This window comes from Acipenser ruthenus, chromosome 19 (genome assembly GCF_902713425.1).
Source record: "Acipenser ruthenus chromosome 19, fAciRut3.2 maternal haplotype, whole genome shotgun sequence".
Classification (NCBI taxonomy): domain Eukaryota; kingdom Metazoa; phylum Chordata; class Actinopteri; order Acipenseriformes; family Acipenseridae; genus Acipenser; species Acipenser ruthenus.
Genome location: NC_081207.1, coordinates 6691003 through 6716334, shown reverse-complemented (window position 1 = coordinate 6716334; position 25332 = coordinate 6691003). Strand labels below are relative to the sequence as shown.

The following is a 25332-nucleotide window of genomic DNA, read 5'->3' as shown; positions in this document are numbered from 1 at the left end:
TTAAATAGCTATATCTGTAATGTGCTATTGATCTTTTAAATGTTGTATTTGATACATTCCACAGTTTCTGAACCCTATGGAAAATAAACATAAAAGATTGAATTCAAACATATATAAAATAAATAATGAGAGGATAATGCATTTATAATAAAGGTCGATACGTCGTGTTTAACGTAGCAAAACATTTTTATTATAATATTTTGAAACTGCACGCACATTGATTTTAAAGTTAAATAAATATATTGCACCTTTTAATAGTCTTGTTTTCATGTACAGATAGTACCGCTTTTGTTCACAATAGCGCCCTCCTACTAAACTGTAATAGAAGTGAATTGATCGACAGGGTTAAAGAGAGCAATGAAGTTGCTTGAAAAGTACTTGTCTCATTAGTTCCTTGAATGGAGGCTATACTTTCTGCATGCATTGTTATGAGCCCATCAATTCTAGGAGTATCTGCCATGCATGTGGTTCCTTTGGTTAATACAAAATACAGAAATGATCTTCCAAGGCTTCCTCACTTAATTTCCTGTCCCTTGGTGTGCACACTAGATTGGCTGAACCATATTGCAACAAAGTAGGTCCCAAAATATTCTGCATAGAACCCAGATCCAGTTTTAGGGGCTAGCAACAATAATTAGGCCTACTGATCTTTTATTTGCATTCTGAATTTTTTAGGTGATTTGTTTATTTCTTATGTGAAAGCCCTTTTCCAAGCAAAGGAGCAGTGGGAGTCATCTGATGTGCAGGTGGGAGGAGGGAGGTAGGGGCCCTCACGATTCTAATGCTGGCTCTCATAGAATCATACAGTTTCTCCTTGGGATATCTCTGAAACCTTTTTAATTTAGGTTGTATAAATAACTATTCTTAAGAACTTAACAAAATAAGATTCTATATTCAGTGCTTCATATTTGGAGCACTTTTTTATATAAACAATCATATTCTGACCAACCGAGGATTCCATAGAATAGCTTCAATTCAATATTATTGCGGGTTCCCATATCGAATGGTTCATACTTAGGGATTCTGTTTGTTCTTATTATGATGATTGGTTTAGAACAACCCTGTACTTCACCATAGGCATAATCACATCAACAGATAAAACACACACACAAAGATGCATCCATTTGTTCTTTTTTTATTAAAAGTACTATTAAGGTTAATAAAACAACATTGCAGTAAATAAACAAAGATGTGTAGCACCTTTCTAGTGTTTTTAAATAAATAAAACCAGACTAGATTTCGGTCTAATAACATCGTTAATAACAGAGAAAATATTGGAGGAACACTAATGTCTGAACCACATTCATTACAGCTGCACAGGTTTAAATGACTATATACAAGTTTACAGTTTCTATATTCATACTGTTTGTATCCCTTTACCGGCCTTACATGAAAGAGCTAGAACAAGAATTGGACTGTTTAAAAATATTTACTTAGTATTTCATTGCCAGGGTCAATTTGTTATACAAAAACAAGCTGCCACAAACTTGTTTTCCAAAAACATATTTGTGCGTGACGCTTAACATAAAATATCGGACACAGTGGAATAACACGGCTCACAAAAATCACGCTGCGCTGTTTGAGGAGGGGGGGGGGGGGGGGGGGGACCAACCATCTTGGCTAATCAAGCAGAGTAACTGATCAATCGCAAAATCTAAAGTGAACTTTGAAAGCCTGATGTAGTGTCTGGTTCCCGGGTAAATATTTGTTTTGACTCTGCAATTCTCCTTGCATATATTGAAGTAAGAAAGCCGACTGGGTCTAAATATTCTATTGGAACCAGGTCCTGCTTAATAGGGTTTTAATACATGCTGGTACAACTTCACAGAAGAACACACACGACAGCCAAGCTTCACTTTCCAAAATGTGTTCATTTAACCAGTCCTGCATGTGCAAATGTCATCCAAATACCATTTCCATACAACCCGACCTCGAAAAATCAACCACACACCATCTGGATGAAACAGTCAATCAGCAGTCATTTTATATGACTAATGATACTTCTAACAACTATTACCAGATACACTATCACTGAAATGCATAATGTCTGTCAACAACTAGACGATTTTTCTTCTTCCTCAAAGCATTGAAATTATACAGCCTGCAATACCTTTATGTACAGGACTAGGGAGTATCTTTGAATATTATAATAATAATAATAATAATAATAATAATAATAATAATAATAATAATAATAATAATCAGTACTTCAGGACTGCATTGATATGCATACACATTTGGTACTTTGTTGTTCTTTTTTCATTTTTAAAAAGTGTTTGCGAAGCTCTTAAGGATCAATTCAGACACCCCTGTGAAACTGCAGAGGCAATGCAGAGGGACTGGCAGCTTCAGAAGTAGTTTCTGCAGGGGCACCAAGAAACAGAGCAATGTTATCCTATAGTGGAATAGAATGTAGAAGCTCACAGTATTAAATGCTAAATGCAAAGCAGAATTAGGAATTCACAGATACCAACAAGCGTATAGTTTTACTCTACAGATACAGATATAGTGTTTTTGCTACTACCATTAAGAACATTCCTTTCTCTGCATTGCTTTTGCTATATCTTCCCTACCTCCACTCCCTCTCCACAAACCTTTGCGTTACCCTAACCCCCTACTGCTGCATGCATCACAGCTCAATACTGACGGATGTTGAAGAAGCCCACGCTGGTCGTGGACTCCTTCACAGTTACTGTCACCAGGTTAGCCGTCACGTCGGTGACAAAGACATGCTCTATCAGGCTGCGCGGAGGTTTCCAGTCCTGGTTGGTCTGCACAGAGATGGTCATGTTCTGCCCATTTCTGCAGAAGGATGAATCCTGGTCCGACTCTGAACTCGTCTCCTCTTCCCCCGTGCTCATTTCACTTAAGACTTTCATTGCCGGCTTTCCGTTCTCTTTCGAAGAAGTAGTGCTGCTCTCCTGCCTCTTCTTACTACAGTTCTGCACTTCCGTTGGCGGCGCTAGGTTATTGTGTGATGGCTCCTTCTCAGCCTGCCTTATCTTCTTGCCCTGTTTCGCCACTCCAGCCTTGTTGCTTTCTTCTGGCTTCCCCTGATCCCCTCCAGGGTGGCTATTTCTGTTGATCTGATGAGCAGGAGCAGCCAGATTCAGCCTCAAGCTGTTACCCGGTTGGGTGTTGCCCCCAGAGGTTTTTCTGTTAGGACTACCTGAGTTTTTTATACTGGACACCGGGGTGTTGTTCCCCGAAGCATTGCTGCCACCGACACTTTGCCCAAGCTTGTTGATACTCTGCAGGTTTAAAGCATGCAGGTTAAGCGCCTGGTTGGTGTTGCTCTTAGTGGGAGAAGACACATCAGCGGTGGATTTGCTGCCGTTGTTCTGAAGCCGCGGAACTTGCATCTTCCCCGGTAATTCTGTTTTTTTCTCGCTCGGAGAGCCAAGAGGAGTCTTATTCGCACCCTGATTAGTTAAGAGTCTGGAATTATGCAGGTTAAGTGCAGCAACACCCTGTGATTTTGAGGACATCATTTTCAAACCCAGCCCAGGGCTGCATGCATTGGAAACTGAAAGAGTAATACCTGGTTTGAAGTCTGCTGTGTTTTTATTTAGAGCTGGTCTGCCCACCAAGGGAATATTTGGGGCTGCTGGACGATTTGGTCCAACCACTGCAGAATTCAAAGAGCTTTTTGCTACTTTTCCCGGTGTGAAAGAACCTGTCATGTTGTTGGCACTTGGCAAGTCTTTAGTACTCCTGCTTAGCCCAGGGTAGGTAAAGCTAGCAGGCTGAAGGGGTTTCTTTATTTTTTCTTTGACTTTAAGCTCAGAGTCTTTCCTGGCTGTTTTTAGCACCTTTCGGGGAGATTTGTTTTTGCTGTTCGTTTTTTGCTCGGGGCGAATGATTTTCCGGCCTCGTTTCTTCTTGGCGGGGTCTATGTGTTCCGGCTTGGCAATGACTATCTGGGCCTTTTTCTGTGGTACAGGGTGTGATTCTCGACCCCGGGGCCCAGCCTTGGTCTCGTTGTCACTGTCCTCATTAGAAGAGGAGGAGGAGGATGAGGAGGAGGAAGACGAGGACGAAGACGATGATGATGACGATGAAGAAGAGCTGCTCGATTTGGTCACTTTTGGAACCTGTGGCTCCTGAACAAAACACAGCAAAAACAAATACACAGCCATTAAGAACAAACACGAACAAACGTGACTAATGGTAGCTTTACATCATCTATGTAACTACTCACCACGTTTTTACGTGGTCGGCCCCTCGGTCTCTTCCCTTGTTTGCGGATCTGAATTTCTTTTTCCTGTTCCCTGAGCAAAAAAAAAAAAAAAGCAATTTAGCACTTGCACTCAAACAACAATTGTCAGTACAGTACTGAATTAAAAATATTACATGGGAGGAAACAATTTTACATACTGCAAAGTATATAAATTACACGTGTAATAAGCAAAATGACTTGGCATAGATACTTACTGATTCAAATACAAATAATTTAAAATAAATACTAACTATGCTAATAATACGTTATGAAGAGTAGAAAATAAGACTCAACAGTTTTGCAGTAGCAGGTATGTGCTTCACTTTCATATGACTTCTGCAGAGCGCTGGGTGTTAAAATCAAGCTCATTGTAAAGCATGGGGGGACTCATCTGCTTTATGAACACTTTGCCATGAAAACTGTTTTTTTTTTTTTTTTTTTGCAGGAAGTTCATTGCCATTTGTCACACATATGCCCACATCGGGCTTGACTTTCAGATTAAGCTTCCTGTGTTCAATGGAAATTTCAACACAAGGCTAAACCACAGCTTTTAGTGGGAGAAGTTAACTGTTCATCCTGTCAGCACTAACACAACATGCACTTAATATGTGGAGGTTTGCTTAGGAGGCTGTGTGGTGCAATATAGGAGGCTGTGTGGTGCAGTGGTTAAAGAAAAGGGCTTATAACTAGGAGGTCCCCGGTTCAAATCCCACCTCAACCACTGACTCATTGTGTGACCCTGAGCAAGTCACTTAACCTCCTTGTGCTCCGTCTTTCAGGTGAGACGTAATTGTAAGTGACTCTGCAGCTGATGCATAGTTCACACACCCTAATCTCTGTAAGTCGCCTTGGATAAAGGCGTCTGCTAAATAAACAAATAATAAAATAATAAAAACAGAGTCCAAGAAGAACATACAGACATGGAGTTCAATGGCTGTACATACCCACTTATATGACATGATTCCCTTAAGAAACACTCCATGCATAATAACAGGTTTTTAATATATTTAATCCGCCTATCACTTCATTCAGTTTATAGGATGACTTCTAAAAAGCATTTCACTGGTCACCACTGAAGCCATTTTCATGTGAACGTCACATTACCAATGGCCTCCCTGTAAACATGTGTTCTCCGTTTCAACAACAGTAGCATTTGAGATGAAGTTTTACTTTCACAGAAGTGTACCCAGATTGGACTTTTAGAAGAGACAAGCCGTAGGTTGGCTGGTAGAAATCACTTTGAGAAAACCCCCACCCTCAAAATTGACACAGAACATGTGGAACAAAAACCCTGTCACAAAGAGATCTGTTGTACACCAGAGACAGCAAAGAAAGCAGTAGGAATGCTATTTAACACACAAGACCAGTCTACCTGAAAATAAAACTGAAAATAAAACCTGTCAAAATCTAGAAGATGAAATGCATTTTTAAAATGTGATATTTCATGTACAAAATGTGGTAGGTAAAAGACATGGGAGTCTCAAGATATTTTTTGTAAGTTCTTTGAAAGTTCACAATCAGCGAGACCCCATTTTACAGCTCCATTGTTTACACAAGGTCACACATTTAAAGCTTCTTTAAAGCCGACCTTTCCTGCCCAAAACATCTTACCTTTTGTGGAATGCAGCCAGAAGTCTGGGGTCAAGAATATTCTCTTGCGGTTCCCAGCTATTGTGTCTGAAACAAAATAATATTACAAAATATTTAAAAGGAGGATAAGGTAGTTGACCACTCTGCACTCTAAAGATTAAAGGGTAAACAAGTGACCTTTTAGAGTTCTAGGTAATTCTACTGTTCTTACTGTAGCTGTTATAAAAACAAAAACATATAAAAAAAAACTTAGCTCAAGAGATAATTGTTGGTAAAATTAAAGCAGCATCACTAGGATGTTCCCAAATATCACCACAAACAGTAAAAGGGTAGAAAATCTAAATGCAAAATAATTGCTTTTTTTAGTGTCGATTGACTAAAATATACAATGTATAATTGGGGGTTAATTAACGTAACGCTTCCCCCACACTACAGAGCAATCCCTACTTCAGTACAGAAACAATACATGCTATTTAGATCACCATATTGGCTTCTAGAAAACAGGACATTACTATAACAGTATACACTGTTGTACTCTTGGATTTCCTTGACAGACAAGGGGATGGTCTGTTTTCACACTGATAGATCAATGCACAATTCCAATTCCTATAGCAGTATATTAATGAGTAGGGGTAGGGACATGACATATGAGAGGGGGAATGGTGCAGATAGGGATGAATAGCAGGCGTGATTGACAGGATAGGCCCTATTGATGTGGGATTAGGTTCAACAATGTTGCAGGAGCACAAATAGCAGAAAGGGCAGGGAAATGAGAAAGCATGCACGAGCAGAGCGAATGCATAAAGAAAACGGAAAGGGATTTTGAGGGGCAGCTGGGGCGAACAGCTTATAAAACAATATCATGCATATCTTAGCGAGAGATGTTCTGTACGCAGCTCACGATCTTAGTTTTAGAGCTAAACAAACCTAAACGACCTCCCAAATAAAATACACATCAACTGAGAATATGTTTTAAAAAACACGTAATGTTTGCGGTAAGGATTTGTTGTTTGTTTGAAATATTGTAGTACGACACCACAGCAAGATTCACTAAGTAAACAGTGTATATGGATAAACTAACGTTTTTTTTTCACTAGAATATAAACAAAATCCAATCAAACATTTAAAAAAAAAACAAAAAAAAAACGATAAACCTCCCACGAACATACCATTATAAGACATTCAGTGGTCTATATAATGTAAATAATAATAATAATAAATACAAAACAAAAAAGGTAATAAATCAAACTGAATCAATCACGCAACGTCAAACAGATCATTTCAACAGCCATGCATACAATAAATAAATTATGCAGCTGAAGTTAAGATCGAGTTGGGTAAATAGTTTTAGATTTAAAAAAAAAATATAATAATAATAATAATAATAATAATAATAATAATAATAATAATAATAAATAATAAATAATAATAAAACATATATATATTAGCTCAAAGACCCAGCTGCCCAATATATATATATATATATATATATATATATATATATATATATATATATATATATATATATATATATATATATATATATATCCCAAGAAAGAGGGTTAGGACTCTTAAGATGTGAAATTAAACCGTCGCTGTTGCACATGTGAACAAAATAAGGATGGATTGCAGTGATAGTGTGGTAATAGTGATGCGGTCAGTCTAATCAGAAAATATAAAGTTACTACTAGGCAAGGCAAGCAACAAGCGGCACGTTGTTGTTGTTTTTCATTGTTCAAGTCAGCAGTAGCACTCACTTGGAGGACCAGCCTCTCCACTTCACCAGATACTCCGACTTCCCCTGTGAACATAAAGAAAGAAAAAATCAGCCACTCCGATCCGAACCTAACGGGTTCTATCAACCGGGCACCGGACCATCGTTTTCGCCGGGTTCTAACCTTTCGGAATCTCTTGTTGAGTATGCATTCAGCGTCAAAGACCTGCTCCTCCACCGCGCTCAGCTCCTCCATGGCTGCTGCAGTACTTCTCGTGCACTTTTATTATCCGTTCATGAAATTAGAAGAAAAAGAGGGCGGAAAAAAAAACACACACACACACACACACACAAAGCTTGTCCCCTCGCAGGCGCCGTCCTCCCCACGCGCTTTTGCAAAACGTCACCACTGCTTCTTTTTCCCCAAATTTGCACTATCCAATCAAAGTATAGGTTTGCATATTTGTGGAGCGCTGAAGCCGTGGACATTGAGTATTGATTATTATGCAGGTCTGAAGACATATGCTCCCTGTAGCATTTAATAATAAAACGATCTAAAATAGCATACCAATATGAAATGATACAAATATAAATCACTGTACAGTATCTTATAACTGGCAAAACGACTATGCATAAACCCTTAAGCGGAGCAGTTTCATCAGTACATTATCAGTACAAATGTGTCTTCCAAAATTTCATTCACTGTTGATGTGTCATCAGTGACAGGAGATATTTAAAAATTATAAAAATGTAAACATTTTTGAAATTGTACAGAACATGAAGATTTTTTTTTTAGAAATTATAATCCCGAAAATCAGTTTACAACAAAATGATAGCAACAGCGACTTTTTTAAAAAATGTTCTTATCACTATACTGATGACAAACTAACTGTACAAACTGGCACCTAAGACACTGTATCAAATAAATACCCTTGGATTACATATACCCGAAATATGTATTGTGTATGTATTGTGTATTGTGCATTGTGTTTCCAAAATAGCCCTTGATATAGACTATCGAAATGACATCAGTCTGTGTAATGTCTGTGTAATGTCTTCAGTATAAGCTCTGATTGGTATGCAGTGTAACTTTGTTTAATCTTACACAGTTTATGTAAAATTAGGCTACTCGTGGTTTTGCTGCAATTGCGTTAAAGTGCTTAATGTAAAAGGATAGACCGAGGTATTGCAATGGCAAGCAATTGGTCTATATGGCGAGATAACTACTGTTAAAGAACGCATGCCATGTAGCAGATGGTTCACAGCAATTCTTCTTTAGTTTTTCCTGAGACATGATCAATACCCAATTAGCTCACCCTGCAGGCAGATGACACCCTCAAATGAGGTGACCATTTCCGCGTCTCCTGTTTCCTGTTGGGAATACCATTAATGTGGCTTGGATATTGTGAATGATTTAACGGATTATTATTATTATTATTATTATTATTATTATTATTATTATTATTATTATTATTATTATTATTATTATATTTTTTTAAAAAAGTAGCCTGTATTAATTTAAGGGGTGAGTAAATAAGTTTTTTTCTCTTATACAGAATTACTGATCTAGTGATTTTCTATCTAATCCATAGACTATGTAGGCCCCTATCCTAAAATATTTCCGCTATCATTCACTATAGAAAAAAACGTTCCTGGGCGTTGTATATAGAATAGTAGCATACTTTCCGAATTCCACTGGGACCTTATTATGTTTAGGTCTTATATGGAACAATTGTCCGAATATCAGAGAGTTCCAAATGGAATGCTTCAGATTTCTTGATTAGGGTTTCCCGATATCCTGCTGTATATTTAGAAACACTGTACTTGTTATATAAACAGACTATGCCATGATCGTATTTAGAGTGCTCTGCCTCAGAACTGGTGTTAGATTATAAAATAAAAATATACCACTCCTCAGTCAATATTAAAGGCCTGCACTATTAAAACATCTTAATACTGTTTATAGTTATACAGTTATATTTAAAGGTCTATGTAAAATTGCAACACTTTAAAATATGTATTTCTTTAAATATATATATATATATATATATATATATATATATATATATATATATATATATATATATATATATATATATATAGACATCCTACAACCCATTGTGCCGTAGTTCTTCACCAGAGTCTCAACCAGCTCCATAGTTTTCGGCCTTGTGATTGCCCAGGAAGCCCCGAACCACTGCGACAAAGCTGTTCCAAGCCGCTTTCTCCTTACTAGTGAGCTTCTTGGGGAATTCATTGCACTCCAGGATCTTCTTTATCTGTGGTCCGACGAAGACACCGGCTTTGACCTTTGCCTCAGACAGCTTAGGGAAGAAGTCTTGAAGGTACTTGAAGGCTGCCGACTCCTTATCTAGAGCTCTGACAAATTGTTTCATAAGGCCCAATTTGATGTGCAGTGGTGGCATCAGCACCTTCCGGGGGTCCACCAGTGGCTCCCACTTGACGTTGTTCCTCCCCACAGAGAACTCGGTCCGCTTGGAAGGGTCCACCATGCAGAAGTAGCAGTTGCTTGAGTGGTCAGTGGGTTCCCGCCAAATTCTTGGGATAGCGAACTTCATGGCTCTCTTTTCCCCTCTGTACCATCCTACAAAAATACATTTATTTCACCCATGACTAATGTGTAAGAGATTCTCGCAACATTTTTCATATATGATATATTTTTTCAATAACATTGAAAATTGTAAAACATTTTAAAATTAAAAACTTTTACAATTTTAAAAATTGTAACAAATTTTATAACATAAAATTCCGTGCAACAATTGTCCATCTTACCTTCCAGAGTTTTTTTTTGCAGTGCTCGCAGGTGAAATGAGGTGCCCAGGGTTTGTCTTGATCCCCGACAGGCATGCCGAAATATGCCTTGTAGGCCTCACACATTTTAGCAGATGCTTCCGCTGAGTACTTTTTCGCTCTTGTCTTGATAAATTGGCCGCAGACATAGCCAAATGCGTCTGCCGGATGCTTGCAGCCTCTTGATGCCATCTCAGAAAAATGCAGATATGTATCCACTTAGGCAGCTGGAACTAAACTGAACTGGTGGGCTTAAGGCCCCTGTATTTATACTACTATTTATATTACTGGAAAGTTCTAGAAGTTACTCCAAGTTTACTCAGCATGAATCTATCTGGAATGTTCTGGAAAATAGGCAAATTTCAAAATATCACTGTCCTGGTCACAAAAGCAAAGTTTGTGGGGAATAATAGCCATTTTCTATACTTTTGAGGCATAAGCAATTAGGAAATAACACTTACTACCCAGGAACCAAAAAAAAAAAATTGTTACACGGTGTAACCACAACACATACACTGTCCCGCCCAAGAACATTATTTTTTTAAATGCTAAAACTATTCTGTATTTTACAGACAACACGTGATTACTCCCTGCTTTGCATATTTCTGAAGTGAAGTGATATCAAATAAGGATCAGCAAACCAAATGCACATCTTCATTATAATACGGATCACCTTTAATGAGACAGATATTCTGCAAGGAAATCGGCATGTTCAATAACCTGGATAATCTGCGTTAAATATTCAATTTTCCGTGAGGCGAGTATCACTTTCAAAATGTGATCCTCTACTTACTGACATCTTGTGGCTTAAAGTGGAATTAGATGTGCTATTTACTGATTCTGGGTGGGTATGTGGGCGACTTCGGCTTTTGAAAATCATTTATTGAACGATTAGATACATTATAATTTTAACACATTAAAATGAGGTTTAATTAACTAAAGAAAGACAAAAAATGAACATAAACTAGAGCTGTCAATAATTAGGTTTAACGAAATGTAATCCAATCAACATTAATTTTGATGTCAATTCAATTTTACCTTCTACTACAGCGAACAACTTGGCTGTTATTCTGGATCCTGAGCTTTCTTTTGATTTCCATATTAATTCTGTTATCAGAATAGCTTGTTATCATTTGAGAAATGTTAGCAAATTAAAATCTGTGCTGGATGTGAGGGATCCAGAGATGCTGATACATGCATTTATACCCTATCGTCTTGATTACTGCAATTGTTTGTTAGTATACCTGCCACTATATTCAGAAGGCTTCAGCTTGTTCAGAACGCAGCAGCCAGACTGCTTTCTCACACTCGTCCTTCTCAACACATTACTCCAGTGCTCTGGTCCTTACATTGGTTACCAGTGATCTACTGCATTGATTTTAAAGTTGTTGTAATAACTTAAGGCCCTTCATGTATAAGGATCTCCAAGAACTACTGACTCCGTATATTCCTAGTCGTTCTTTGAGATCAGAAAATGCAGGAATTTTAATTGTTACAAAAAGTCGTCTTAAAACAGCTGGAGCCGGAACTTTTTGCTGTTGTGCTCCTCGGTTGTGGAACTCGATTACTATTGGGCAGGCTGAAACACATGATTCTTTAAATCTAAATTGAAAACATGCTTGTTTGAATGTGCTTTTAAATAACTGTTAGAAATGGAGTGTACTGTATACATAATAAGCTGGTTTGTTTTGTTTTTAACTTTGTACAGCGTTTTGGGATGCTTGGGGATGAAGGGCGCTATATACAAATACATTTGTATTGTATTGCATTGTATTAATCTGGCCGGTTCATGATTGCCTTCAAAATATATGGAGGAAAATATGTCAGTTCAACTGTTAAGTAAAAATTGTATTTGCCACCGAATAACTGATAACGAGTGTGACGTCAGGAAGCAGTGCTACGCTCTGTCCGTGGTCCTGAACCCTTTGGACAACAACCAGGGAGGCAGGCAGGGGTCAAGGTAGTCGTGAGCACTCGGGTCTTCCACGTGATCACCAGCGCCTCGTTTCCACTGTCCATAGGTGATCATTATATCAACTGAGGAGTACCGATACTATAGCAATTCAAATATGTTTTTATTACAGTCACTATGATAAGCTAATATGCTAAGCTATTTTTTAATGTTTGTAATTAATTTATCATCGGACTCATTTTCAGAATCGCAGAGGAATAGTTTGTAAGGTGTTCTAAGATGTTACTCCTTATAGACAGTAGGTGGCGATCACTATGCATCCCTGTCAGCTACAACACGATGTGATCCCAGCTTACCACATCCATTTATAAATAGAAAGGACCAGCACTGAATGCAGTCTGTTCAAGGTTTTCAAACATACTTATTTGTTATTACAAGTTTGGTTAAATATGAGTTAGCACAGACAAATAGACAAAGGATACATGCTTCTCCTGCAATATTTGTAATTCTTTTATACAATCTCAGTATCTAGTCACAAATTCATATTCACACACAAATAATTAAAGAGAAAATTATATATTTTAAATGCCAATAGGTGCAATGAGGTCATTTGGGGTTTCATAACTTGAAAAAAATATTTACCCCGGGTGACCCTGTGAATGCACCGAGTTTCAGTTCGACATTCTCAACTCTTAACTAGAACCATACCGACGTATGACACAGGCCTGGATTTTGGGATGGAACCGCATAACAGTCTCGCGTTTTGATTGGTCAATTTCTATCAAAGGAATATGAGGTCAACACGGGTGGGAAAGCTTGGAGGCATTTTTAACATTGTGATCCGAGAGAGAGATCTCCTTTCTAGAACCTTTCAATTAAAATATAATATTGTATTTTGCTGTACTAATATAACAAACTATGGGTGACCATTACTTTATTTATATAGATTATCATGTTATGCACAAATGTAATAATTGGCTTTCTGTGGTGATGTGTACTTTTTTCTTTCAAATAGCATATATCTCTAATCTTTGTGTGATTTATTTTAATTGCAAATATATATCCAGCCCTCTCTTACAGTAGTTACAGGATACATTAGTTTATCTCTAATGTAATAACAGTTTTAAATACAGACTGCCCTTGTTCTTAGGTTACACTTTTTAGATAACGTCCCAAATTCTGGACCGCTCAAATCCTGGGCCGCTTTGGTTTTTAGGTAACGTCCAAATTCTGGAACAAGTTGCTGTTCCGAATTCAGCCCACTTTTTCGGATGTTCTGCTCTTACAGATGACAGCCCAGTTTCTAGATCATGCTCAGTTTACCATAGAAATGTACACCAGGACGTGAATTCATCTAAAGTAACCCTAGTACATGAATCAAAGTCTTGTAGTGATCTCGGTTAACACAGGCAGGCGCATCACACGGGCGAGGCAATCCACACACAGGTGGAGGACGGGCGCGAACCCGGGACCTCTCACACTAAAGCATAGTGCCGATACCACTGGACAAAAGAGCCAGGTGACTCCTACTCCTAGGTGACTTCAACATTCATGTTGACTTGCCTTCTTCCCCCCTAGTGACCAACTTCAACACTTCTAGACTGTCTTGGTCTCTCAATCTGTCAACGTCCTCACTCACACCCGAGGACTCATCCTGGATCTACTCATCACCAGAGGCCTTGACATCTCCAATCTCTCCGTCTCAGATATCGTTCTCTCTCTCTGACCATTTCTTAATCACTGCTAATATTAATCTCCCTGCTCCTTCCTCCACTGCTGATACTGTTCTCTCCTTCCATCCCAAGAATCTGCTGCTCCTCTGGTTGCCCCTCCTGCCCTCTCCTCCTTCTCTCCTCTCTCCATTGCTGATGTTTCTGGCTTACTGTTGAAATCAACTACTGCCACATACCCCCTGGACCCCTGGCCGACTAACCTTGCCCGTCTCTTTGCTTCTGATCTTGCTCCCTCCATTCTGCACACTCTCAACCTGTCCCTGGACTCTTGCTCGGTTCCTACTGCCCTTAAGCTTGCCCGAGTTACGCTAGATCTCAAAAAACCCTCCCTTGACTCGACTGACATCGAATTTCCATCCCATCTCCAATCTCACTTTTCTCTCAAAAACTTGAAAGGGCTGTAGCCAGTCAGCTGATGAAACATCTCACGGACAACAGTCTGCTTGAATCTCTACAGTCTGGTTTCTGGCCGCATCACAGTACTGAAACTGCTCTGCTCTGGATTGTGAATGATCTACTGCTCAGTGCTGATGTTGGTGCTCCCTCTGTGCTTGTCCTCTTTGACCTAACAGCTGCTTTTGACACCATAGATCATGGCATTCTTCTTGACCGCCTTCAGAAGTATGCTGGGATCTCTTGAACCTGTCTCTCCTGGATGTCTTCTTACCTATCTGGATGCCTTCCCCCACAGTAAGAAGCCTTGCTGTACTTCTTGACAGCAACCTCTCCTTTGATCCCACATCTCCTCCATGGTCAAATCTTCCTTCTACCATCTTCGAAACATCTCTAAAGTCCGTCCCTACCTTTTCCTCCCGGATGCGAAGATACTCTGTCATGCATTTGTCTCCTCTCGACTCGACTACTGCAACTCTTTATATGGTGGTCTCCTGGCACACACCATAAACCGACTGCAGCTAGTTCAGAATGCCGCTGCCAGGATCCTTACCAGATGTAAAAAAACGTGCTCACATCACCCCCCGTCTTGCCCAGCTGCACTGGCTACCTGTAAGTTATTTTCAAAACTCTCCTGCTTGCCTACAATGCCCTTCATCACACAGGTCCCGAGTACCTCCTCAACCTGCTGACCCGCTATCTCCCTGCCCGCAAGCTGAGGTCCTCCGACTCTGGCATGCATGTTATCCACAAGCAAAAGTGCCCCACACTTGGAGAACGCTCGTTTAGCTTCATGGCTCCGACTCTCTGGAACTCTCTCCCAGCTTTGGTGCGTGATGCTCCCACCGTCGCTCGCTTTAAATCAACTCTCAAGACCCACCTGTTCTCTCTTGCTTTCCATGCTCTTTAAGCCTGATATCTGCTATTAGCTGCTGTGTTGCTGCTACTATTTCATGTATTATGCTACTATCATGTATTGTTCACTTTCCACTGTATTTAATGTATTATGCCTTTTTTTTTTTACTGTATATCATGTATTATGCATTTCTCTGTATTTAAAGTGTTATGGATGTTCTTGTTGTTACTGCATCTTGTAAAGCACTTTGTGATGGTGGTCCACTATGAAAGGCGCTATATAAAATAAAGATTGATTGATTGAATGATAGGTGAATAAAATATGTTGAATTCTGCTATTCTATTCATGATGAGGTCTGATAAACCCCTACACATGACTATATATTGATGGACATTACATAAGCAAATGAGATGTCCTTTTTTGGAATACCATGTTCCTTCTCAAAAATGTGTTTTAATATTAGCCTTTAATAAAGGAAAACACCTGCATTTTCATGTATCTATTTCAGTGCAATGTTGTTTCTTCATTGTAATAAATACACTTTTTTAACATTTAATTTGATTTCTGTTTCTTCTAAAAAAATTGTCGGGAGACACACACAGAGACATAAGCCTGATAGTCCTCTTTGCAAAGGAACCGGCTCTTTTGTTCAGCGGTATCGGCGCTATGCTTTAATGTGAGGGGTCACGGGTTCGCGCCCGCCCTCTGCCCGTGTGTGGATTGCTTCGCCCTGAGTGATGCACCTGCCTGCGTGAACCGAGATCTTATTAAAATATGTCTGCCAATCATTTTCATTTGTCAAAGATTCTACCCACTAGGGACACATTAACGCTGTAGTTCTTTAAAAATGATAAATATGCTTAGCATAACACAACACTGTCGAATTGAGCACTGGCCCTTTAAATCTTGCTTAAGTTTTAAGGTTAGCATGGACACGTGATGTAAAAACGATGAAACGGGATAAAACTGAAGTTTATTTAACTTGAAGGTGCGGCACAGTTTTCCAGTGGCTGGTTTGGACAAAACCCTGAGGCGAACTACAGTACAGGTTTATTGTTATGTTTTCTGTTTGTTCAAATAACTCTTGTGGAAACACAGTACAAAAATACAACGAATAATAGATCAAGGTTATGAACACGTGTGTAAAGTTAGGACACACGGTCATGTTTAAAATGTAGTTACAACTCGTCAGGCTATATATAATACCATTTAAAATATTATATTGTCTAAGAATTGTATTGTATAATTAAGTTATTCTTATATGTTTTAAGCTATTACACGACTGTTTTCTCAATTTCCACTTTTCAACACTTGTGCTTATGGGTCTACACTTCGATATTTAGATGTTTATTCATCGTAGGTTGAACGTTCACTGTATTCCGGCTATAGGGAGAGTGAAGGTGCCGTGCCGACTTGTGCACCTTGCTGAATTTTGCCGCTAGTTCAATTTGGTCAAATAGATTTTGAACAATGATTCTGTGCAATTTAATCTCTGTGTTATCACTGGCTTTGGAAATCAAGTTACAGTTCTCAAAGAGTATCCTTACAGTTCCAAACTGGGATACCATAACATTTGTGATGCACTGTATAAATCTCACCTGCTGATACCCTAAAACCACCTCTTAATTACAACAATGCTGACTGAGTACTACAGTAATTCTTATTCTTGAAAGTGAAACTATAAGAAACTGGTCAAGCAGAGAAGTCTTTGAGCTAATGCCTTCCTTCTCAGTATTCTTTGAAGAGTGACAGGTTCCTGAAAATATCATCTAATGGCCATGACTTCAAAATGGAACTGAAGGTTCTTTATTTGTGTATTTATTTATTTATGTATTTATGTATTTATTTATTTAAATCTGTGTATTCTTTTGAGAAATAAAAGCAGGAGCTGTGACAGGAAAAATAATCTTTCAATGTAGAGCTGTTTCATTGAAATTAAGATGCTATCTCAGTGGTCACCATATAGTCTCTATGATCTTCAAATACTCCTAATCAGAAACTTGTTGCTGCCTCCTTAGCTTCCCTCCCATCATGGATTTCTTCTTTGGATCTGAAAGTAAAGAAATAATGTTTAAACAATAGATTCCTTGTAGGATTTTCCATATAGTCTATAGGTTTCACTAGATTTACTTATATGTTTCTTTACAAGGACTTTTACAAGTTACTAACAGTATTAGTTTTCACTGGAGGCCATTACCGCTGTATTAAAATGATTTCAGAGACATTCTAACCTGCAAGAACAAGTTTGTGTGGTTAATAACCATCTAAAACCCAGAGGTCACTGAATGCTAGATGATGCAAGCCATCCATTATTTCTAATACCAATAATTGTAAAATGCAACTTTCTGTGTGGCACTTGAAATACATTGATAAGTGAAATCCAGACTTTAACATTACACCAAGGTCAGTTCATAATAATTAGCTTATAAGAAATGCAACTCAATTAGTTTTAATTTGATTCCATATTATGGCTATTAGTGTGTTGGGAAATTTGAAACTGATTACAAATTAAGATAGCTCAGTGCTGATTGAATACATTTACTGAAGCTATGCATTGGACTTTGACACCTTTGTTTATTTCAATACTTTTAAGTCCTGCGTTAGAATACCCTGGGGAGTCCTGGTCGATTCTGGGCTTCGGTGGTTAATTGAGTGCTCATGTTTTAATTGTGTTTTATTTTATTGTCTGTGTGTATTTGGGTTTTGCTGATGGCTTCTGATATATCATATTGTGAAAAAGGTTGTGTAATGTGATATTTGACCAAAAGCGCTGCCTAACTACAATATTTGTACTTCGCTAAATTGTGACAAAATGTGACTTAATTGTGCCTTTTATCAAAACAGTCCATCATTACTGATCACCGTTTTGTGATCTATATCTTATCTGGACCTGCATATTGAGAGCATATTGTATTTCAGTGTTACCCCAAGCCAGGCTAAGCTTCATGCTCAGTGGGTAAATACAAATATAATAAAGATCAGATAATGAAGAAAAATATAAGGTGTATTGAGTTTTCATAAAGGATACAATGTGGAAATTATTGCATTAGAGTGGTATTGACCCGAAATAATACTTTCAAATGTCATGCTTGTCTTCTGAGCCTGTGACCAAAGTCCCCTTAGCAATTTAATGGAGTTTGTCTCTAAGTATTCTCTCTTCTCAAATGACAAAGTAGTGAGTGGTTCAGATTTCTGTGCACATACCGCTTGCTCTCCTTTCTCCTGCGTCGTGCTGTGTGAACAATGAAAACCACACCTGTCAGAAACAAAAAGCAAGCCGAACTGACCAGGCCAATGAAGACCTGTGACTCCAGGGAATAGGTTTTAGACTCTGAAAAACAGAGACAGAGATATTAAGATTTTTTTCTTCCTGTATCTATTAAGAACAATGCTGTCAAACCTGCCTGATAACTATTCGGGGGTCCATCTCAAAGTGCTCTAAATAGACAGGTAATTCAACATTAGAAATGATAGGGTGTTTTTGAAGGGTGATAGTGTGAATAGAGGAGATTAGAATAATCATTTGTGATAATATAAGCAGTGCAGTAGCTGTAATATGGGCAGCAATAATAATAATAGCAGTTCAAGTAAGCATTAAACAACTCAGGAGTAAACAACTGTTAAAAAAGCCCCTTGTTGTCCACACTCCTCCCTGCTCTCCTCCATATCACTGTGGAAATAGTGATTTTGAGAATGCTGATTATATTTTATTCACTGTAATTGAGTCTAGTTCCAGTTAGAACTCCAGTTTGTCAATTCTTACCCTGGTATAGTGTTAATCAGCAGCAATATATAGAGGAGTTACAAGATTTTGCTTAGGTCAGCAGTAAATGAATACATAATAAAATACCTTTGCTGTCAATTTACAAATGTCCTGAGTCATAATGTCAAAGTACTGTACATTTTATGACATTACCTGACAGAAACAATCCTTGACACCACCACTATCATTCAGATAATAAGTCAAAACATAAAAATGCTCTAATCAAACAATAAATGGCATATTGCATGGGATGATAAAGCTTTGTAATCGCACGCTATCTGATTTGATGATGTTAATGTTGTCTTCACACAGTATACAATGTGCTGCTAACGATTCACTTGAACATGGAAAGAGACACTTTGTCACGGAAACACTGCCTATATTAAGATCAGTGGTGGCAAGAAATGTTTTTTTAATTACCTTTTTTAAAGACTGGTGAAGAAGGGACATAAAACCTGGGTTTTAAAAAGGTTATGTAATGTTTTCCCAAGTTCATTGACCTTTCTAATATCTTTTCAATATCTTGATGCAGCTGTAAAGTGTCTGCAGTTACAAAAGATAGCAGGCTTATCTGATGGGCTGAAAATTAGTATAACGTGCTAAGAGAGCAACAGATACACACTGTTCAGTACACTTAAAATAACTAAAACATGCCTACACTATCTGTCTTTGCATTATACAACTGGTAACAAAATACATTTAATTTTCTAGTCTCTGTAACAATAACTTTAGGGGACACTGACAAATTATACAAAGACAAAAGCTGTGCTCAAAGAAAAAAACAAAAAACAAGGTGGAAGGTTGCTGCTTTTTGTGTCTCTGTTTTTATCCCAAGCGTGTGTAACAAGGTTAAAATCAAATTAAAATACAGACCAGGAAGGCACATTATTATTTCTTTGACTTTAGTGCAAGCTTAAATTTCTCGATTATCCAACAGTTAATACTCGTTGTGAGTCCCTCCTAAATAGTGGCCCTAAAGCTTTTGTTGCACTCACTCACCTTGTGTGTTCAGCATGTGTCTGGTGTGCTCAATGGAGCCATCATTGGGTTCAGGCTTGATTCCCAGCAGCTCACACATCAGAGCATAGACCTCGACCGTCTCAATAGGATCCACAGTTAGGTTCTTCTTAAAGTCTGGGCCAATTGCTCGGAAAATGGTTTTCATATCCATGGCTTCATTGTCGAACCCATGCTCACCCTTGTTATTTTGGACTGTGAAATACTGAAGAAACACAAAGTAAGAAGGATCTTGAGTTCAGAAAAATACTTAAAATGTAGAGAGGGTTAGAAAATTGATAGGTTTCTGGTCAATTGAATTTCACAAAGCATTCAGAAAGGGAAAAACAAACTAACATGCATGTTGGAGCTCTTAAATTAGCCTCTGGAGGTATTTATCTAAAGTTTTGTAGCATTAACTCTTTGTTTTCTGTGGAAATGCTTTTATAAATCTGGCCCATTGTGCTACCTAAATTCATTATATTACCAAAATCCTTTTTATGTTCATTTTTATGAAGAACAGTGACATCTACTCCGGTGTAATTGCAAATGTCTGACCAGAAGATGTCACTGTTGCCCTATATAAAGAGAACTAAATCAGAACCTACTGGAAAATACTTTGGGGCTTGTTCCCTTTCAATTCGAAGATGACCGCCAAATCAATACTTTTGGGATATGCCTGCTTGTCAGGTATTCGCTGAGCATTTCATAACAAAGCTGCCGATAGGCCCCTCTGTGGAGTGACATCCTCGGTCCCGCCTCACCGAGGTAATAAATAGTCATTACGAGACGTCATTCTCTTTTGCCTTTCACAGACAGGTTGGTAAGGTAGTGAGTATTACTCTAACCCCTTTTTTTGTTGTGATTGACTCTTTAGAGCTCCTTCTTCGAGTTTTTGTGAGTTCCCTGGCAATTAATTGCTGGAAGTATGCTTGCCACTTCCCAGGAATCAAAAACTCGGCAACTGAAGGCTGAGCTAATGCCACGCAACTGCGTTTCGTTAAAAAAAAAAAACAGCTTGGCGATTGTAGCCTGCTTTCTAACCTCTGCAGCTTGCTGCACGTTCCTTTCTGTATTTTCCTCTGCTGTTTGCTGCTGAAAAAAAAGGAGAGAAGGGAGACACGACCCTCCAGCACTCCTTAGCCTCAGTGCCTCGGTGACTCGACACCCTCGGCACCACGAGGACGGTACGCCTCAGAGCTTTGACGCTTTGAGGTCTTTGTAGTCTTGCACCCCAGTACCCTCAAGACCCTCGGGCCCATGGTGCTCCATAGCCTCGGTACCTCGGTGCTTCGACAACCTTAGTCCCTTGAGGATTCGTTGCCTCGGCGTGTCGACGCCTGTGGCGCTTCACCCAAAAAACCCTCTGGGTTTTTCGGTCCCTTGGTGGTACACAGCTTGACGCCTTGGTGCTTCGGCCCCATAGACGCTCTAGAGCTAAGCACCCCGACTGCAATGTCGACTTTCCACCCGTGCACGTCCTGCAGGAGGAAATTACCTCTGCAGTACAAACACATCCTGTGTGTGAGATGCCTGGGTATCAAGCACGCCTCTGCTGCCTTGGCAGACCGGTAATCCTGCTCTTTTTGTGCTGGGTCCAAAGAGAGCACGCTGCAGAAAAGAATGGCGCTTTTCTCAAACGAGAACCCTACAGCCAGCCTAGGAGAGCCGTCATCAGTCTCAGAATCCCAGGCCTCCCCTTTCCACTATGCAGAGTATTTCTTGTCCTCAGGTTTCACGGCACCCCCACAATTGATCTAGATTTCTCTCGAGGGGCAGGAAGAGATCTAGAAATGCGGACCAGGCGAGGGATATTGTAGAGTTAAAGGGCCAAAAGGAGGCCTGGATGGCATGCTACGCTCGGTTACCCTTCCTGAGCCACTAGCTTCAGAGCTACGCTCAATTTCGGGCACCTTGCTGCAAATTTCAGGGTTCCAGGGGCAAGTCCTGGGCAGAAGCCTGGCGGGCGTAGTGGTGACGCGCAGGCAGCTATGATTGTCCCAAGTGCGGGTCCCGGATGCGGACAAGTCCATATTACTAGATGCGCCTATCTTCCCAGGCCATATATTTGGACCAGCGGTAGAGGAGATCTTGCAATGCGCGGACCCTGCTTTCCTCCCTAAGGTCATTACCGCATTTCACTTGAATCAATCAAGATCAAGATTACTGTGATCAGCTGTGCTGCATTAGACAACTGGCAGGTGTGCCGAGTTACGCTGATCATGGGGTGGAGTGTCCTAATATATAAGGGCTGTCATTTTGTAAGTGCGGGGCCTTTGAGGTAACACTGAACCTTTGTTGCTGAGCCGTGTGTGTATGTGTGTGCGTGTGTTTGTTTGTGTGCTACGTGGTTTTTGTTTGTTTATCGTCAGGACCGGGGTCGGAGAGATCTATCATGCCAAGGAGCTGCCGCACTACTGCCAGCACTTTCACTTTGGACTTCACACACCCGACACTCCTGAACTGGACACTTTAACACCTGAGCACCTGCACTTTCCACCACACCGAAAGTGCCCCATAGAGCTGAGAGGGACTCGCTCTATTGGGACCTGTGATTTATAGTTTTGTTTCTTTGGACTGTGTTCCCTGTCAGTAAAGTACGCCCCTCTACCATTGTTGGTATTGGGGTTGTTTGCACCTGTACCTGTGACTCTGTGATGTCTGTTCCACCACCACACCCACCACACCGTCACAACTTGGCACTGGGTAAAGTGTAGTGAAAGATGCATAGAGGTTTCAGAGCCGTAGAAATAATAATCAAAGAAAAAGGTAATGTAGGTACACAAAAATATGAATAATTGATAAAAGATCAAGCTGAAGAAGGACATAGTCTGAAACGTCCAGATATAAAAAAAGTGAAATTGTAATCCACATTTTGTCACATTTTATTTCCTTTTTTGAGCCCTGGTTTCTAAATATTTCACCTCACTGGAGACGGAAAATATTTATTTGATTATGGTTTCAATGAGGCTGCTAATCAACATCAGATAGCAAAGAGATTTGCTGCCTACAAACATAGCTCTGAGGGGCTGTTATGAAATGCTACCTGTTCATTTCTTTTAGATGACTTTTCACAAAAAGAAGCTATAGATTATTGTGTTGCAGGGTATTTAATTAGACACACATTGCATAGTAGTTTCACACTTTACCAAGAGCTTAATTAGTTAGTCACACCTGAGCTCAAATAAACCTGGAAGACCACAGGCATAGGTGTAACTAATTAAGCTCATTAGCCTCAAAATCTGTTTCATTGCATTACACAATTTAGCATAATATTAGAGTTGAAGAGTACAATTTCTAATTCTGAAATGAGTAATGCTTTACTTGAAAATGCTGCTTCACCCCAAACATATTTGCCAAACACTTACCCCATTAATGACGTATCCTGGATCCGCAAACATCACAATAGGGAGGATCCGAGGATTGTTGGCGTATCGTAATCTGGCAGGCAATTCTTCCTTCTTGTAGACATGCAGGTTGGGGTGTCCGCTCTTCAGAGCATTGTAGACCTTCTCCAACTGCCCGTCTTTTGGAAGGAGGAAACCATTAGGACCATAGTCAACAAGATGGAACTTGATGTCCTGGAAGGAGAAGCCAGGGATTTTGGACAAGACAATCTCATTAACTGCAGGCTTCCTGAGGACGGTGCTCATGCCATGATCTGCTGTGATGATAAAATTGAGTCTGTTTTCGAGCCCGTGTTGCTGGGCTTGGCTCCGGAGGTAGCCCACAGTGCGGTCCACCTGACTCACCATGTCCCGTCTCTTTTGGGAGTCTGGCCCGTGTTTGTGCCCGGCTAAGTCGGGCTCTCCGAAATACAGTGTCACAAAATCAAGATCCTGCTGGGTGAACCAGTCCATCACCATGTCAATTTTCTCTTGCCATACTGTCTCATTAGAATAATTGTAAAACTGGGGCTCCACCTCGCTAATGCCAACCTTCTCACCTTGGTAGGTGGCAGCAGTGCCGGGGAAGTGGACTGATCCAGCCTTCAAACCCTGAGTGGAAGACAAAGCCATTGTTAGTTTTTTACTAGAAACATGGTTAAGGAATATTGTTATTACTTTACAACAAGTGGTAGATATATGGAACTATGTTTACTTTTTCTGGGACAATTGACGATAATGATTTTCATCCTAGTACTGAAGATGTGATGACTTTTTTTAGGTAAATCCCTTCAAAATATCATGGACATGTCCTAGAAAGAACTAATACAACATGATACCTACATTAAATCCTTGCATGATTGACTCGATATGCGAACTTCCTGAAAAATGGATGGAGAAGCAGGATCCATTAATTGTATCTCAGCTCTGTAAAATAATAAAGTACCTGTCTTTGCGCTGTTACCCAGATGGGCAAGCTGCCACTGTCCCACCATTCATTGACAAACTGTGTGCGGTAGTAAGGTAGTTTCTCTCCTGTCGTCGTGTTAAACCACATGTTGTGGATCACTCCATGATTCTCAATGTACTTCCCTGCAAGAAACAGTGTGGTCATGTTCTCAATCAGTTTGAATGTAAACCTTAGAAATATAACATTTTGAATTTTGACTGACTCCCAGTTTTCCAGGTTCTCCTGATTTAGTAACTAAATGAATTAATTATTATAGGATTCATATGAAGGATTCAACACATGTTAGCAAGTAAGTAATAACTCTGTTAATGATGACTATTACTGAAAATCAGGCTGACCAGATAAATAAATACAGCAGCCTATATTATCCCGAAATGAGAGAGCCCCCCTCTTACCTGTGAGCAGTGTGAAGTGAGACGGGCTGGTGATGGTGACATAAGGAGGGGTGGCATATTTCGCCTTGACCCCCTCTCTAGCCATGGCATCCAGATTCGGGGTGTCCACGTCCTGGTCGTAGTCCCATCGGAAGCCATCGAAGGAGATAAGAAGCACTTTAACCCGAGCCTTCCTTCTCAGGTCCTTCAGGGGAGCGCTGAGAGCCTGGGAAAGCAGCGCAAGGCACACAAGCAGCTTCCACAACATCCTCTCTGGTCCTGAGCTGCACAACAACTGCTCTTCAAACTGCACCAGTGAAAACTTAAGAGCAAAGTTTCAAAGGCTATCTTATCCTCCTGCTGATCTTTATGGATGGTCTACAGTTCAGTTTATCGCTGAGACTTTAAAATTAAGTTTGTGAAAAACAACAAAAAAAAAAGATAAATGCTAAAAGAACATACCAATATATATATGGGCTCAGGCTACCTATAGCATTTGCACTATATGAAGTTTGATCAATCTCAAGGGTATGACCTCATACTTCATTCGGGTATACCAGGAGCAGTGGAAAGCTGATTTGGAAGCTTGTTTAACCCTTTTTCTGCATTGTCAGG

At 39.6% G+C, this 25332-nt stretch overlaps 2 protein-coding genes across 2 annotated transcripts; both read right to left on the bottom strand.

Annotated features, from left to right (window-relative positions):
- Positions 1 to 1119: 1119 nt before the first annotated feature.
- LOC117424358 (chromobox protein homolog 2-like) lies at positions 1120 to 7936 on the bottom strand. The gene is made up of 5 exons (XM_034040615.3): positions 7708 to 7936; positions 7567 to 7610; positions 5831 to 5896; positions 4202 to 4271; positions 1120 to 4103 (listed from the first exon to the last, which is right to left on the bottom strand). Exons 1-5 carry the CDS (start codon positions 7777 to 7779, stop codon positions 2637 to 2639), a joined length of 1719 nt encoding a protein of 572 aa, XP_033896506.1. The 5' UTR covers positions 7780 to 7936; the 3' UTR covers positions 1120 to 2636.
- Positions 7937 to 17030: 9094 nt separating this feature from the next.
- On the bottom strand, positions 17031 to 25007 carry LOC117424155 (ectonucleotide pyrophosphatase/phosphodiesterase family member 7-like). The gene is made up of 6 exons (XM_034040272.3): positions 24739 to 25007; positions 24320 to 24465; positions 23356 to 23985; positions 19991 to 20213; positions 18433 to 18559; positions 17031 to 17278 (listed from the first exon to the last, which is right to left on the bottom strand). Exons 1-6 carry the CDS (start codon positions 24983 to 24985, stop codon positions 17221 to 17223), a joined length of 1431 nt encoding a protein of 476 aa, XP_033896163.2. The 5' UTR covers positions 24986 to 25007; the 3' UTR covers positions 17031 to 17220.
- Positions 25008 to 25332: the final 325 nt, after the last annotated feature.